This window comes from Tachysurus vachellii, chromosome 24, assembly GCF_030014155.1.
Source record: "Tachysurus vachellii isolate PV-2020 chromosome 24, HZAU_Pvac_v1, whole genome shotgun sequence".
Classification (NCBI taxonomy): domain Eukaryota; kingdom Metazoa; phylum Chordata; class Actinopteri; order Siluriformes; family Bagridae; genus Tachysurus; species Tachysurus vachellii.
The window spans coordinates 15,076,315-15,090,683 of NC_083483.1; the positions used below are offsets into that span (position 1 = coordinate 15,076,315).

The 14,369-nt window shown below is 42.5% G+C and overlaps 2 protein-coding genes and 1 long non-coding RNA gene across 3 annotated transcripts in view; 2 read left to right on the plus strand and 1 right to left on the minus strand.

The window, feature by feature from the left end:
• LOC132839548 (lipopolysaccharide-induced tumor necrosis factor-alpha factor homolog) overlaps positions 1–2,651 on the minus strand; it is a 3,408-nt gene extending 757 nt beyond the window's left edge. The window contains exons 1-3 of the mRNA XM_060860581.1: positions 2,471–2,651; positions 1,021–1,265; positions 1–65 (exon numbers count right to left, since the gene is read on the minus strand). The exon at positions 1–65 is cut by the window's left edge and continues 68 nt beyond it. Coding sequence (XP_060716564.1) covers positions 1–65; positions 1,021–1,216 — 261 coding nt within the window. The 5' untranslated portion in view covers positions 1,217–1,265; positions 2,471–2,651. The remainder of the gene's footprint in view (positions 66–1,020; positions 1,266–2,470) is intronic.
• LOC132839559 (uncharacterized) overlaps positions 1–2,663 on the plus strand; it is a 2,853-nt gene extending 190 nt beyond the window's left edge. The window contains exons 1-3 of the long non-coding RNA XR_009647738.1: positions 1–38; positions 1,012–1,441; positions 2,360–2,663. The exon at positions 1–38 is cut by the window's left edge and continues 190 nt beyond it. This is a non-coding gene — a long non-coding RNA (uncharacterized LOC132839559). The remainder of the gene's footprint in view (positions 39–1,011; positions 1,442–2,359) is intronic.
• A 4,197-nt stretch (positions 2,664–6,860) lies between these two features.
• Positions 6,861–14,179, plus strand: gprc5bb (G protein-coupled receptor, class C, group 5, member Bb). Its single transcript, XM_060860534.1, has 4 exons — positions 6,861–7,389; positions 9,605–10,681; positions 11,036–11,142; positions 11,683–14,179. Exons 2-4 carry the CDS (start codon positions 9,607–9,609, stop codon positions 11,725–11,727), a joined length of 1,227 nt encoding a protein of 408 aa, XP_060716517.1. The 5' UTR covers positions 6,861–7,389; positions 9,605–9,606; the 3' UTR covers positions 11,728–14,179.
• The last annotated feature ends 190 nt before the right edge of the window (positions 14,180–14,369 follow it).

Consider the following 14,369-nt stretch of genomic DNA (forward strand, 5'->3'; position numbering starts at 1 on the left):
AATCTTCTGCTTGCAGTAGCCACATGTCATTGATACAGGTAATGATTTCATAGGAGCATGCATCACTGCAATCACACACACACACACACACACACACACACACACACACACCATTAAGCAAAGCAAAGTTTGTCAGTGTATTTACTTGTTTTTTCATCAGTGTGTTGTGTGTTTGGTTGGTCAGTGTGTTGTGTGTTTGGTTGGTCTGTTTGGTTGGTCAGTGTGTTGTGTGTTTGGTTGGTCAGTGTGTTGTGTGTTTGGTTGGTCAGTGTGTTGTGTGTTTGATTGGTCAATGTGTTGTGTGTTTGGTTGGTCTGTGTGTTGTGTGTTTGGTTGGTCTGTTTGGTTAGTCAGTGTGTTGTGTGTTTGGTTGGTCAGTGTGTTGTGTGTTTGGTTGGTCAGTGTGTTGTGTGTTTGGTTGGTCAGTGTGTTGTGTGTTTGGTTGGTCAGTGTGTTGTGTGTTTGGTTGGTCTGTTTGGTTGGTTAGTGTGTTGTGTCTTTGGTTGGTCAGTGTGTTGTGTGTTTGGTTGGTCAGTGTGTTGTGTGTTTGGTTGGTCAGTGTGTTGTGTGTTTGGTTGGTCAGTGTGTTGTGTGTTTGGTTGGTCAGTGTGTTGTGTGTTTGGTTGGTCAGTGTGTTGTGTGTTTGGTTGGTCTGTTTGGTTGGTCAGTGTGTTGTGTGTTTGGTTGGTCAGTGTGTTGTGTGTTTGGTTGGTCAGTGTGTTGTGTGTTTGGTTGGTCTGTTTGGTTGGTCAGTGTGTTGTGTGTTTGGTTGGTCAGTGTGTTGTGTGTTTGGTTGGTCAGTGTGTTGTGTGTTTGGTTGGTCAGTGTGTTGTGTGTTTGTTTGGTCAGTGTGTTGTGTGTTTGGTTCGTCTGTGTGTTGTGTGTTTGGTTGGTCAGTGTGTTGTGTGTTTGGTTGGTCAGTGTGTTGTGTGTTTGGTTGGTCAGTGTGTTGTGTGTTTGTCCATATACAGTTCACTCTACATTACGAGCCACTGTATTGAAATTGTGCAGAAATCTTACCCACAGCAGTAGGACCCTGGACAACTACAGGGGGCGGAGCTTGTTCAATGACGACTTGTGGAGGTGCAGCCTGGAAGACTACAGGAGGCGGAGCTTGTTCAATGATGACAGGTGGAGGTGGAGCCTGGAAGACTACAGGAGGCGGAGCTTGTTCAATGATGACAGGTTGTGCAGGGACATCAATAACGAACGCCATACTGTGTGGAAGAAGAGGCGGAGACTAATGTGCACTGATTCTGCTGCAGCTGTGGGGAAAGATGACGGAAAATCTAAATAACATTGAAAATCTGTCTAAATATTATAGATTTGAATTTAAGGCACATGATCTGCATTGTGCTCATCACATGTCTTTCACACTAGTGTCCATGAAGACATCTGAAGACATGTGGCAGAGAATTCAGCTGTGAACTCAGATGAGCTGGTGAGGTGACATTTCTTAAATCAGTTGATTGATAGAACATTGATAACAGTTACAGTGTGTGTGTGTGTGTGTGTGTGAGAGAGAGAGAGAGAGAGCCAGAGAGAGAGAGAGACAGAGAGACAGAGAGAGAGAGAGACAGAGAGACAGAGAGAGAGAGAGAGAGAGAGAGAGAGAGAGAGAGAGAGAGACCAAGGGGCAGGAACGTAAACCAACTGGTTGTGAAGAGAAAGCTCAGTCTGTGGGGGAGAGTCATTATTTTGTTAAAAACAAGAACTACAAGAAGAAATTTCACAAGCAAAATAAACATCTCACCCATCACACTGCTCCCACTGATCAACCTGATCACACTCATCACACTCATCACACCCATCACACCCATCACACTGCTCCCACTGATCAACCTGATCACACTCGTCACACTCATCACACCCATCACACCCATCACACTGCTCCCACTGATCAACCTGATCACACTCATCACACTCATCACACCCATCACACACATCACACCCATCACACTGCTCCCACTGATCAACCTGATCACACTCATCACACTCATCACACCCATCACACACATCACACTCATCACACTGCTCCCACTGAAGTCACTCATCACACCCATCACACTCACCACACACATCACACTTATCACTCATCACAGGGATGTGGTAGCCTAGTGGTTATGGTGTTGGACTACCAATCGGAAGGTTGTGAGTTCGATTCCTACATCCACCAAGCTGCCACTGCTGGGCCCCTGAGCAAGGCCCTTAACCCTCAATTGCTCAGTTGTATAAAAAAAAGAGATAAAATGTAAGTCGCTCTGGATAAGGACGTCTGTTAAATGCTGTAAATGTAAATCACTATCACTCCTTTGATTAGCAGTCATAGAGACCTATAATTTCTTCTTTCTACTTACAGAAATCTCATCCCATCCACAGTTCCCCTCATCTCTCTGCGCAGGTTTAATGAAATACGTTTGCTGACACTTCATGATTCACCGCTGCACAGATTTATAAGGTGAAAACTTACCTGTGTGCTGAGCGTCGATCCTCTCTGAGTGTCGCTGCTCAGACTGAATCCCACTTAGACGTCACCAGCGTTATTACACTGCAAAAAAGAGAAACAGAAGACAGAAGGACTAAAGAAAAAAAGATGGTCAAACTAACACCACCTCCTTAGCACTGATACCATCAATGATATCATCAACCACCATCAACCATGCGACTGTTTCCACCATCTCTCAGGGTAAAAGGCAAGTATACTACAAGACTCTTCTCTGTACTGGCACCAAGGTGGTGGGATGAACTTCACCTAGAGGTCTGGAGTCACTGGCTATTTTCAAGCGGTGGTTGAAGACCTACTTATTCAGGAAACACTTCAACTAACACTTCTTTCCTTCTTTTTTGCATTTTATTAAAAAAAAAAAAAAAAAACACCTTTGACACTTTTTCATTGTAATTTTGAACAAATGTTTTAAACTCATGGTATCTTAAGTATGTAACTTAGTGATCCAGCGTTAATGTATTCAATGTTAGAGATTTAAGCACTTATGTACGTCGCTCTGGATAAGGGCGTCTGTCACATGCTGTAAATGTAAATGTAAACCACCATTAACCACCATTAACCACCATTAACCACCATTAACCACCATCAACCACCATTAACCAATCACTACTAATCATCATGGACAGCTGTTCACAATATTAGATGTGAGAATATTAAATATCTTTCAACAGCTCGGGGATTGATTTTTATTTTCTTTTTTTTTTTCCATATCAATGCTACTTATTACAAAATACACAAAATTCAATATGTATGATTGTATAAACATATAACTACACAATGTTTGAGTCTAATGGTCTTCAAAACGCTTAGAGATCGTTATGTTTCACCTATAAGCGCTTTTGTTGTTCCAGATCCCTTCTTTCTTCGGTCATAAACCTGTTTGGTTTTTTCTTCTTCTTCTTTCTACACATTCCTTTCCTCAGTATCTTTACAGAAAGCTACGCTCGATAATGTCACAGACGACATCTTTGACATTCTTGGGATATTTGTTGAGCTGTCAGGTGGATGATCTGATGAACAGTTCAGATTGTAGGGTTTGTCTTTCTGAGCTCTTGTGATCTTCACTCACACCTTCATTAACCTCTAACATTTCTACTTCTCTCAGGAACTTCAGAACAAACTGGTGAACCTTCAGCCCTCGTGTTGACTCACGAGCACAGGGGAAAAAAATGAGAAAAGCCTGAGACGAATCCTGTACGTTCAAGAGTGCTGCTATTTCTCCAGGTTTATATGTTTTCATGGTAATTGAGCTGGAAAGTTACCTTGTAAAAAAAGATCCCAGACCTGGTGCTTAGCCTCACTGAATAAATCAGTCACTTAAGAATTATGTAGAGTTTTTCTTTTTTTTTTTATTGATTTCAGCCAAAACCTTTTCATTTTGTGGCTTTTTGCTAAATTTGCGATGCATTTTTTTTGTGTTTTTTGTTTGTTGGTTTGTTTGTTTTTTTATGGAAATCTACTCTAATCTTATCTTCAGCAAGCTGCTAACTACCATCAAATTTTATTACCTCTTCTTATGCCATATTACTGCTATTAAATTTTAACATATTCTGTATTTTTACAATCTTTTTTTATACTTCAACGTGTATTTTTAAGTCAGTCTGTATTCCTATCACAGCATATCATCAGTCAGTCAATTGTTTTCATATGTTGTATTTTTTAGATTTTGTCTGTTTATTTGTCTGTTTATTTATGAATAAATAAACACGGGGTCACGGTGGCTTAGTGGTTAACACGTTCGCCTCACACCTCGAGGGTTGGGGGTTCGATTCCCACCTCCGCCTTGTGTGTGTAGAGTTTGCATGTTCTCCCCGTGCCTCGGGGGTTTCCTCCGGGTACTCCGGTTTCCTCCCCCGGTCCAAAGACATGCATGGTAGGTTGATTGGCATCTCTGGAAAATTGTCTGTAGTGTGTGATTGTGTGAGTAAATGAGTGTGTGTGTGTGTGTGCGTGTGCCCTGCGATGGGTTGGCACTCCGTCCAGGGTGTATCCTGCCTTGATGCCCGATGACGCCTGAGATAGGCACAGGCTCCCCGTGACCCGAGGTAGTTCGGATAAGCGGTAGAAGATGAGTGAATGAGTGAATAAACAAACAAACAAATTAATGAATTGATTGATTAATACTCCCGAAGTCACCATGTTTTTAGTGCTGATTTGCAAATGATTTGTTTAATTAATTTTTTTATTATTGATTTCTGTTGACTGTTTATTTATAAACAAACAAACAAACAAACAAACAAACAAACAAATAAATAAATAAATAGATAGATAGATAGATAGATAGATAGATAGATAGATAGATAGATAGATAAATAAATAAATAAATAAATAAATATAACTAATAAACTAATTAATTAATACTCCAGAAGTCACCATGTTTTTGGTGCTGATTTGCAAATGATTTGTTTAATTAATTTTGCTGATTTCTTTTAATGAATAATAAATAAACCCCGTAAGGCTGTAGGCATGACAGTAAAGTGTAATACCCAGTTGTGTCCACTACACGACACTGTTGTCAAAACTTTGAGACAACTCGACAACCAGTTGTGGTCCAAACATGTCCTGAAGAAGATCCCAGTCTGTAATGGTGCTCATTAGTCTCTTACAGAATCAATCTGAAACTCCAGATGACAGGAATAATTAAACTACTCAGGAAATATTTAATTCATCCCTTGTAACTCTCACTGAAATCTGACTGTCTACTGTCTGTTATCTGCTGAGCTGTAAAAAGTAGAACTTAGGATTCTCCACATTATAGCTAGAGGATTTGAAATTGAATCTATAGCTATATGTTATCTTCCTCCTGGGTGTTTGAACATTTCCTGTCTCTGGTCAGACACTTTTTGTAAATATACCTGTGATTTAAAAGTGCAGTGTTCAATTCAGGAAGGAACAGATGCAGAGGATGTGGTGCACATCTGAACCGGAGGTGCAGTGGGGGAAAATACTGCTCAGCTTGATGGAAATCCGCAATACTGACATCCGGGCCGGTTTTGACCTCTTCCTCAGAAGGACAATCCTACAATCCTGACTCTGTGTAGACACAGCACTTGATTTATCAACCATAAATTCCTTTCTGAAAGCTGAATTGCATCCTTGTGCCACAGTTCTACATGTTCTCTCTGTGTCTCCCTGTGTGGGTTTCCTCCGGGTTCTCTGTTTTCTTCCAAACTCCTAAAAACCTCCCTGTACATGGACTGGCTACACTAAATTACCCCTTGGTGTGTGTGTGTGTGTGTGTGTGTGTGTGTGTGTGTGTGTGTGTGTGTGTGTGTGTGTGTGTGTGTGTGTGTGTGTGTGTGTGTGTGTGTGTGTGTGTGTGTGTGTGTGTGTGTGTGTGTGTGTGTGTGTGTGTGTGTGTGTGTGTGTGTGTGTGTGTGTGTTAAGATGTTCGACTACTGATCGGAAGGTCACTGGTTCGATTCCCAGGTCCACCAACCAGGTCCTCCCAGGCCCTTAACCTTTTAATCTTTTTTTTAATTGCTCAGGTGTATAAACTGAAAATAAGAAAAATGTAAGTTGTAAATGTAAACGTGTGTGTGTGTGTATGTTTGTTTGTGTGTGTGTGTGTGTGTCCTTAAGTGGACTGTCCTCACATCCAACTCTCCATACCAGAAACTTCTAAGCCATGTTTCTATGAACTGCAGTGTTTTACGGTGATGTAGCTTGCAGCTATTCAGCACACATGTGTCTTTACTCAGCAACTGTAACTAATCTGCTTAACACCAGGCTGCTGATCAGGCTAATTGCACTGACAGTGAATTAAACAGGAGAGTTTTTTTTGACCATCACAACGAGCCTGACCTCAGATAACCTGCGACGTTTCGCATGCACGTGCACGTACTGTAAAGCTGTGCAACAGAAATATTAACGATGTGTCACGTTTTTTTAACGTGCACTTGATTCTGCACGCAAACACATAACACTACACAAATGTACACAAATACACAAAGTCATGCGATAAAAGATGAGTGAAAAAAGTTTTTGTTTAATAAAGAAGGAAGGAAAAATAAATGAGACAGGAGGATTAGTTCTGCCTACTTAACAGGACAGGACCACACACACACACACACACACACACACACACACACACACACACACAAACACACACACACAAGTGGCCAACTCTGTTACATAATCCACTTTTATGGTGTCTCACGTGGGACTCACTCTGATTGTATGTTATTGCGCGTGCGTGCATATATATTCACGGATGCGTGCGTGTGTGTGTGTGTGTGTGTGTGTGTGTGTGTGTGTGTGTGTGTGTGTGTGTGTGTGGTTCTTCTGAGGGTTTTGGCCGAAGGATACCTAGCACGAGGGAGGGAGCTTACGTTAAGCTCAAGTGCACCGGTCACATCCGGGGAAAAACGGACCTCTCTCTCTCTTACACACACACACGCACGCACGCACGCTCGCACACACACACACGCACGCACACACACACACACACCTCACTGACGATTGAGAGAGAGGTGACATCGTGGTTTAACCCTTTTTTGAGAGGAATATCGAGTGTCTATGGGAAAGGGAAGAACGTCGAGCTCACCACGTTGGAAGCGCACCGATTTTTCCACCAGGACTTTATTATTCCTTTCAGTTATTTTCTTTGTTTTCCCTCTCGGCGTGTAAACAGGCTCTTTACAGTATAAAACCATCCCTCTGACACATTCAGCCAATGTGAGGAGGAGATTTAACAGCCGTTAACAGACCTGAGCTCCGGGGTGCGCGTGATTGCGCCGTTATTCTCTTGGTGGAGACGCGGCGCTTTGTGAAGGGTTCAGATGAATAATGCCTGGATAAGCAGTGTGCGTAAAGAGCGCGCGTGAAGCGGCCACAGAGGAACGTTTCGGGGTGTCTTTACGGATAATATTATCCTTACGAAGGTGAGACAGAGTCTTTCTTTAACGTTTATCTGATCACGTTGTTGCTTAGTGCGTTTGCAGATATTACAGAAAAATGTAGGCGCGCGCCTTAGCTCCATACAAGAGCAATTGTACTGCAATGCCTCGTGTGTGTGTGTGTGTGTGTGTGTGTGTGTGTGTGTGTGTCTGAGTGTGCGAGGTAGAGTGAGTGAGTGAGTGAGTGCGCGCGCGGTTGTCACGGTAATCGCTCCTTATATAAACGCGACTCACTTCCGTGTCGGGCATCCCACGCATGTCTCCGGTTGTCATGGAAACCCGTTTGGCCTAGCGCGGCCGGGAGGCCTCTCGGAGCGCGAGACTAAACAAAAGAGTGACATCATCCGTCCATCCTTTGGAGAACACACAGAAGAAACGCTTTAACGCACAAAAAAATCAGTCGTGTCTTTTGTTCGATTCTGCACTGGATAAAAAAGGGCGAAGAAAAATGTTGGGTTGTTGGGGGGTGTTTTTTGTTTGTTTGTTGTTGTTGTTTTACCTAGGGATGTATCGATATCGATATTGATATACGATATATCGGTATAAAGTGTAAAATAATACACACCGATACCAACATCTGATACCACGTGACGCGGACCAGTGGGTGTTATTACACTGATAAATATGTGTGATGAAAAATGTTTGTGGTTTTTTTTATGCTCGCTGTTACTGATGCGGTCACGTCAAGTACGATCAATACAGTCCTGTGGGCAGATATCAAGAAGAGGAACTACGGAGTAATAATACAAAGCTTCTCACCCGACAAACCATCTTAAACACCATCGAGCACAACCAAGCAGCAGATCACGATGGTGTCTAGGAGAGACTTTGCTAACCGAGGACAGAAACTTCACCTCTTTACAACAGAAACTTTTCTGTGAATCAGAAGAAATCCTTTAACAGCAAATCTTCTGCATCCACACAAACTCATTTGGCTAGAAAAAAAGCACTTTTATATAAAATCAGCTCGCTCGCAAGCCTGAGATCAACATAAAGTGGAAAAAATAGCTCAGAAAAAAAGTGTTCCATGACTGAACCGCCTGACAGATATTAAGTAGTTTACTGAATTCACGATCGGGACCAAAAAATGTACTCTTTAAAATAAATAGTAAAATTTTCCACACAGCATCTGACCCTCATCTCATCTATCACACATCTGCTTCCTCCAGGCAGCTGAACCCTCAGATGAAAGCTCTGCATACTCTAACCCTTTCCTGTGCCATTCCTATCAACCAGCTCCGCTTTTGTTTGCAATCTGACAGGACGCTATCCTGTTGCGCCACTCGGGACACCGGATTTTGCTAAAATCTTGAAACAGTTGATGTGTTTTGAAAAACAAACATTGAGGAGATGCTGAAAGAACAGTCTCGAGACTCATATTAATGTCATATCAACAGTTGGTGCAGATTGGATCGCTTCCTCAAATCGACTTTTCCATCCAATGCCTGTGCTTAATGGGGCTCAGCCACAGAGTCTCCAAATCATCTTCATGTCTTGTGACCTGGTGTATTATTATGCTGGAAGTATCTTGTGGTTCAGCAGGGGCACTAGTAGTTATTTTAAGCCCCCTGACAGGTCATACCCATCCATCCTCCTCCCCAGAGACTGTATTTTAAGCGGGTCACACTGGGCACTGTGTCCCAGTGTCAGATGTGTGCCAGGAAAACATTTCCAACACAGTCACACTGTCACCAGCTTGTATTCTTGGCACCAGTCAGGATGGCTCCATGGATACAAGTTGCTTGCACCGACCTGAAATAAAAAAAAACCTGATATATCTATTGAGCTGAGATTTTTCTTATTTTTTAATAGGTCCAGGTCTGGAGTCCACTGGAGCATTTTTCTTGATGACAGGGTCATGTGACATGGTCTTCTACCTTTGCAGCATTTTCTAAGTGGTCTGTTCTGATGTTCTACACAGCAGGGATAAACCTGGCTGTAATTGGACTGGTTGTGGTCCTTCTGTCTGCTTGGGCAATTCATGACTTGTTTTTATCCCCAGGATTATCACTAACACTAACGCTGGTAGTTTTCTGCCTGCATTTGTGCCATTTCTGTACACTTATATATTTTATTTAATGCTTGAATCATTTGCAGTGTCTTAGAAACTGTAACATAACCAAAACTTACATTTTGCTGCATGTCATATATCTTGAAGCTAATATGCATATTAAACCGTCTCTTCTTCTCTCTTCCGTAGCCATGACAATGATTCCCACCCTCACCGTCATCGTCTTGCTTGTCTGCCACGCAGGATCATCTCCAGTAGACTCTCCGCCCCCTCCCAAAGGGTGTGGCTCAGGTCTGCATCCATCTTACCGGATCCTGTGTGACCTGGAGTCTGTGTGGGGGGTTGTTTTAGAGGCTGTGGCATGTGGTGGTGCCATTTCAGCTCTCGTCCTTTTCGCCATCCTACTCTCAAAGTTGAAAATGGTGAGTGACCCAGAGCGGCGTAGCGGTGTGGGACCTCTGCTGCTTCTGCTACTGAGTACGGTGGGTCTGTTCTGCCTGTCTTTGGCATTCATGGTGGGACGTGGAGAGACCGTGTGTGTGTTGCGGCGTGGGCTGTGGAGCTCGCTCTTTGCTCTGTGTTTCTCGTGCCTGTTGGTGCAGGCAGTGCGGCTACGGAAGCTTGCGACAGGGAAACGCAGCCCATCAGGCGGCACACTGTCAGCACTGGCGTTCGGCATCGCGCTCGTGCAGGGAGTCATCAGCGGCGAGTGGCTGTTGCTCACAGTGGCACGCGAGGGCCGCAGCGCCTGTGATTACCCACCACTGGACTTTGCATTAGTGTGTGGCTATGCATTAGGACTGCTGCTCACATCCACAACAGTTTCACTCGGAGTCCTTCTGTGTGGCTCGAGGCATGTAGATGATGCAGCGAGGAAGAAGAGGCGCAGATGGAGCTGTAACGGCGTCTGGCTTTTCCTCTCATGTCTCGTCTCTCTTCTTGTTTGGGCTGCATGGCTCGGGTTTTACCTGTACGGTAACGCTGCTGGGAGGAGCACCACAACCGGTGAGACAGATGGAGAGGAACCTGCTCTGGCTATAGCATTAGTGATGGAGGGATGGGCTCTGCTGCTCTTCCATGCCATTCCAGAAGCCCACCTGTGTCTGCGAACCACCAATCAGAGGGCAGAAGAAGGGGGCCAGGATTATTATGACGCACGGCAACCACAGTCTTCGCACGCTTACCGTGATGACGACGAACTGCCAGCCAGTCACAGAGCAGCGTACACGGAAAGACAGACGTTTTCCATAGAGGAGCATAGCGCAGGTAAAGTTGTGTGTGTGTGTGTGTGTGTGTGTGTGTGTGTGTGCACATAACATTATTTAAGCATAAGCCTAGATTTCAGTAATTCTTTACCGTGGTTTTTTTCCTGGTAAAAGACAAAAACCACCAGCGCTCCTACACTAAAGAAAATTCTGTCCAAATGAAAATCTTTTTGTCTCTGTGCTTTAATGTGAGACTTAAATGTAAGACAGAGGAAAAGGAAATTAAACTTTTTTTATTGCTGGTCCCCAGAAACCAGGTCAGTGTCTGTTCTCTTAAAGACATGACAGTCAGTGACAACATTAAATTGTGTGTGTATGTGTGTGTGTGTGTGTGTGTGTGTGTGTGTGTGCACAGGCATGCAGGGTGGAGGTTATCACACTACAGTAATACGCCCTACACCTCAGTTCCGAAGCCATGTGTACCAGCCCACTGAGATGGCCCTGCTCATGAACGGAGGAACGGTGAATATGTTACTCTCTCTCTCTCTCTCTCTCTCTCTCTCTCTCTCTCTCTCTTCCCCTCCACTCTCTCTCTCTCTTTCTAACTCTCTCTTTCTCTCTCTCTCTCTCTCTCTCTCTCTCTCTCTCTCTTCCCCTCCCCTCTCTCTCTCTTTCTAACTCTCTCTTTCTCTCTCTCTCTCTTTCTCTCTCTCTCTTTCTCACTCTCTCTCCCCCTCTCTCTCTTTCTCTCTCTCTCTCTCTCTTTCTCTCTCTCTCTTTCTCTCTCTCTCACTTTCTCTCACTCTCTTTCTCTCTCTCTCTCTCTCTCTCTCTCTCCCCCTCTCTCTCTTTCTCTCTCTCTCTCTGCACAACCCCTCGCGCTCTGTCTCTCTCTCACTCTCTCTCTCTCACTCTCTCTCTCTCTTCCCCTCCCCTCTCTCTCTCTCTCTCTCTCTCTCTCTCTCTCTGCCCCTCCCCCCCTCCCCCCCCCCTCTCTCTCACACACACACACACACACACACACACACACACAGACTTACAGAACACTTTTTTGTATCGCAGATTCCCACAGCTCCCCCGAACTACACAGGACGGCATCTCTGGTGAATCCCACAATCCCTCGTCTAATATACACTCTGTGTGATGTCACAGGGTCAAAGGGCAAACGGTGTGGAGAGGGTAAACTAATAGTTTTACATAAGCTGTGCTTTCGTACAATATTGTAATAATGTAATAATCTCTGTAAGTTAACCTGAAACTGAGCGATGTTTTCCATGGCAACCGCACACTCACGTTGCACTGGATGGTGACGAATTACGGATGCTTTCACACCAGGCTTTTTTTTTTTCTTTTTTTACTGAAGCGACGCACATGACACGGTAACCATAACAACGCTCAGTAGCAGAAGCTAACTAGCCAGTGTTATCATCACTAATAATAAAGATTAGATTTTATTTTCACCGTTTAATCCTGCTGTTCTTTGAGCTTCGGCTTTTTCACATTTAAAAAAAAAATTAGTTTGTTTTATTTAAAAATTGATGGTGCACGAAACCACAACTCACCGCTAAAGTTTTAAAGTAAAGGATTTATTATCTTTTCATTGTTAGCTAGATTACTATTCAGTCGAATTGAACGGTTTAAATCTCTTGAGCCTAATAAGAGTTTTAATTTTTTAAAAAATTAAATGTGTGATTGAAAAGTTCAGAAATTTAAAAAGCAATAAAATATCATTGAACAGCAAACGATGCCAAACGAGGGAAAGTCGCAACGTTTTTCCTCTGATTTTATTTGTTTAGTTTACGAGTTCTATATTATGCTTATTGTTTTGTAGTGTGATGGCAAAGAAAGAAGTTGAGTGTAATTTTGGAATTTTAACAGCGAACAAACTGAACAAAGAGGCTAAAGTCGAGTTTTTTTAGGGTTGGGTTTTGCTACGAATTAGTGCGTTAGCGCAGCAGCATAAACGGACAAATTCCTCTCGTCCGTTTACCTCAATTATTACCGCAATCAATTATTGATTTAGTTTCGCAGTCGTGGAAGTAAATAACAAAGAAATCCCAATAGATCTAAATGAAATAATAATGAATTCTGCTTTAATTCTATACTAATGGAGTATGACACATATTCACTAACAAAACACGATCATCTCCTCACGCCGCTGTACGCCGGATTTCTCGCTCGATCTCAAATTGTTTGAGAGAAGAAACGTTTGTGATGTCACTCATCACTGTCCTGAAAAATTCTACACTCCGCCCCGAATGAAGCCGGAGACGTTCACGTGAGAATGCTACACAATATAAATCGAAGCAGAACGTTTGTTTTAACATCTCTCACGTTTTTTGTTTTGTTTTGCGAGTCAATCAGACTGTTATATTCTACATTCGGCTCATATCAGGATTCAGATCTTTAGTACATATTAATGTTATAAGTATGTTATAGTTTTTTTTTATAATTACACATGCAGTCCTGCATAAAAGTCCTTTTTATACAGATTTTTGTCTAAAATGTTTCACATTTTTGCATCAGAAAAAAATTTGTGGGTCTTTAGATTTAAAATTTTTTAAGTTTTTAAATTAAAGTAACATTTTACACAACAGACAAAAGAATCAAAACCAAGGCGTCAGCGGAAGTGTGTCAGAAAAACGCACTCATTTTCCAGCGATTAAAACTGCACAGTTTACACCCAAGTCTTTTGCTGCTGCACTGTTTTCACTCCACATATTGACTTTTATTTAGTTTTTTTATACATAGAAAACATTTCTTCTCCTTAAAGGTTTTAAGTCAATAAATGAAGCACCTTAAGAAAAAAATACCAAAACAAGAGGAAAAGGAAATAATTCTGAATGCTAGGGAATTGTGTTTTTTTTTCTTTACTCTTTTTTTTTCCCTTTCTCTTGTGATCCTGTGTCTGTAAACAAATATGCGAGTCAAGTCCAATCATCTTCAGCAGCAGGTCAGAGATCAGACGTATCATCCACAGTGTGTTCTTTTAAAAGACTATAATAGATCCCTAATATATTTGCAGGAAGGTTATCTGAGCCGTTCAGCCTCTGCGTTCATCGTATCATCCCTTTTCAGTCTGTGTTCAAAATGAGCTTTGACAGTTTGGGTCACTAAAGTATCACGAGACAGGAAACGTCACTGGGTGTCAAAAGAAAAGCATGAAACTGCACGAAAGGCAAGAGCAATAATAGGCGAAGGAGTCGAGGGCTGACCGGAGGACAGGTTAACACATTAGATAACAGACCAATGGCAGGTAGGGGGCGGAGTCAGAACCAGAATCAAAGCCATGAGCATGTGGTAAAGAAAATGTCGACTCAGCGCTTGTTTCAGTTAGTGACAGTGAGTGGAAGGAAGGAATAAACAAACAAACAAATAAACAAGCAAATGGTTTTATTGTTCTCCAACAATATGTTCTCCAGTTTTCTCCAATCTACCAAAAAACACGATGGAACAAAGATGGATTAAGTTGTGTGTGTTTTGTGTGTGTGTGTGTGTGTGTTTGTTTTGTATGTGTGTTTGTTAATTAAAGAAAAATGTAGTGAAAACTCCACCAGCACCATTCATTTACAAAGCGTCTGCATTCCTACATCTTTAATTCATGTACGATTAAAAAATGATTATTATTATTATTATTATATTTTTTTTTTTACAAAGGAAGCACCAAGCCTGTGTGTGTGAAGCAGCTCGTATGATATTGCCGTGACGTGACAGTACTGTATTCACTTCAACTAGCCAGTTTTGCCTGT

Coding starts and splice junctions, on each gene's coding strand:
- gprc5bb (XM_060860534.1), top strand. CDS start 9,607: ATGACAATGATTCCCACCCTCACCGTCATCGTCTTGCTTGTCTGCCAC. Junction 10,682..11,035: donor CATAGAGGAGCATAGCGCAG/GTAAAGTTGTGT, acceptor GTGTGTGCACAG/GCATGCAGGGTGGAGGTTAT. Junction 11,143..11,682: donor TGCTCATGAACGGAGGAACG/GTGAATATGTTA, acceptor TTTGTATCGCAG/ATTCCCACAGCTCCCCCGAA.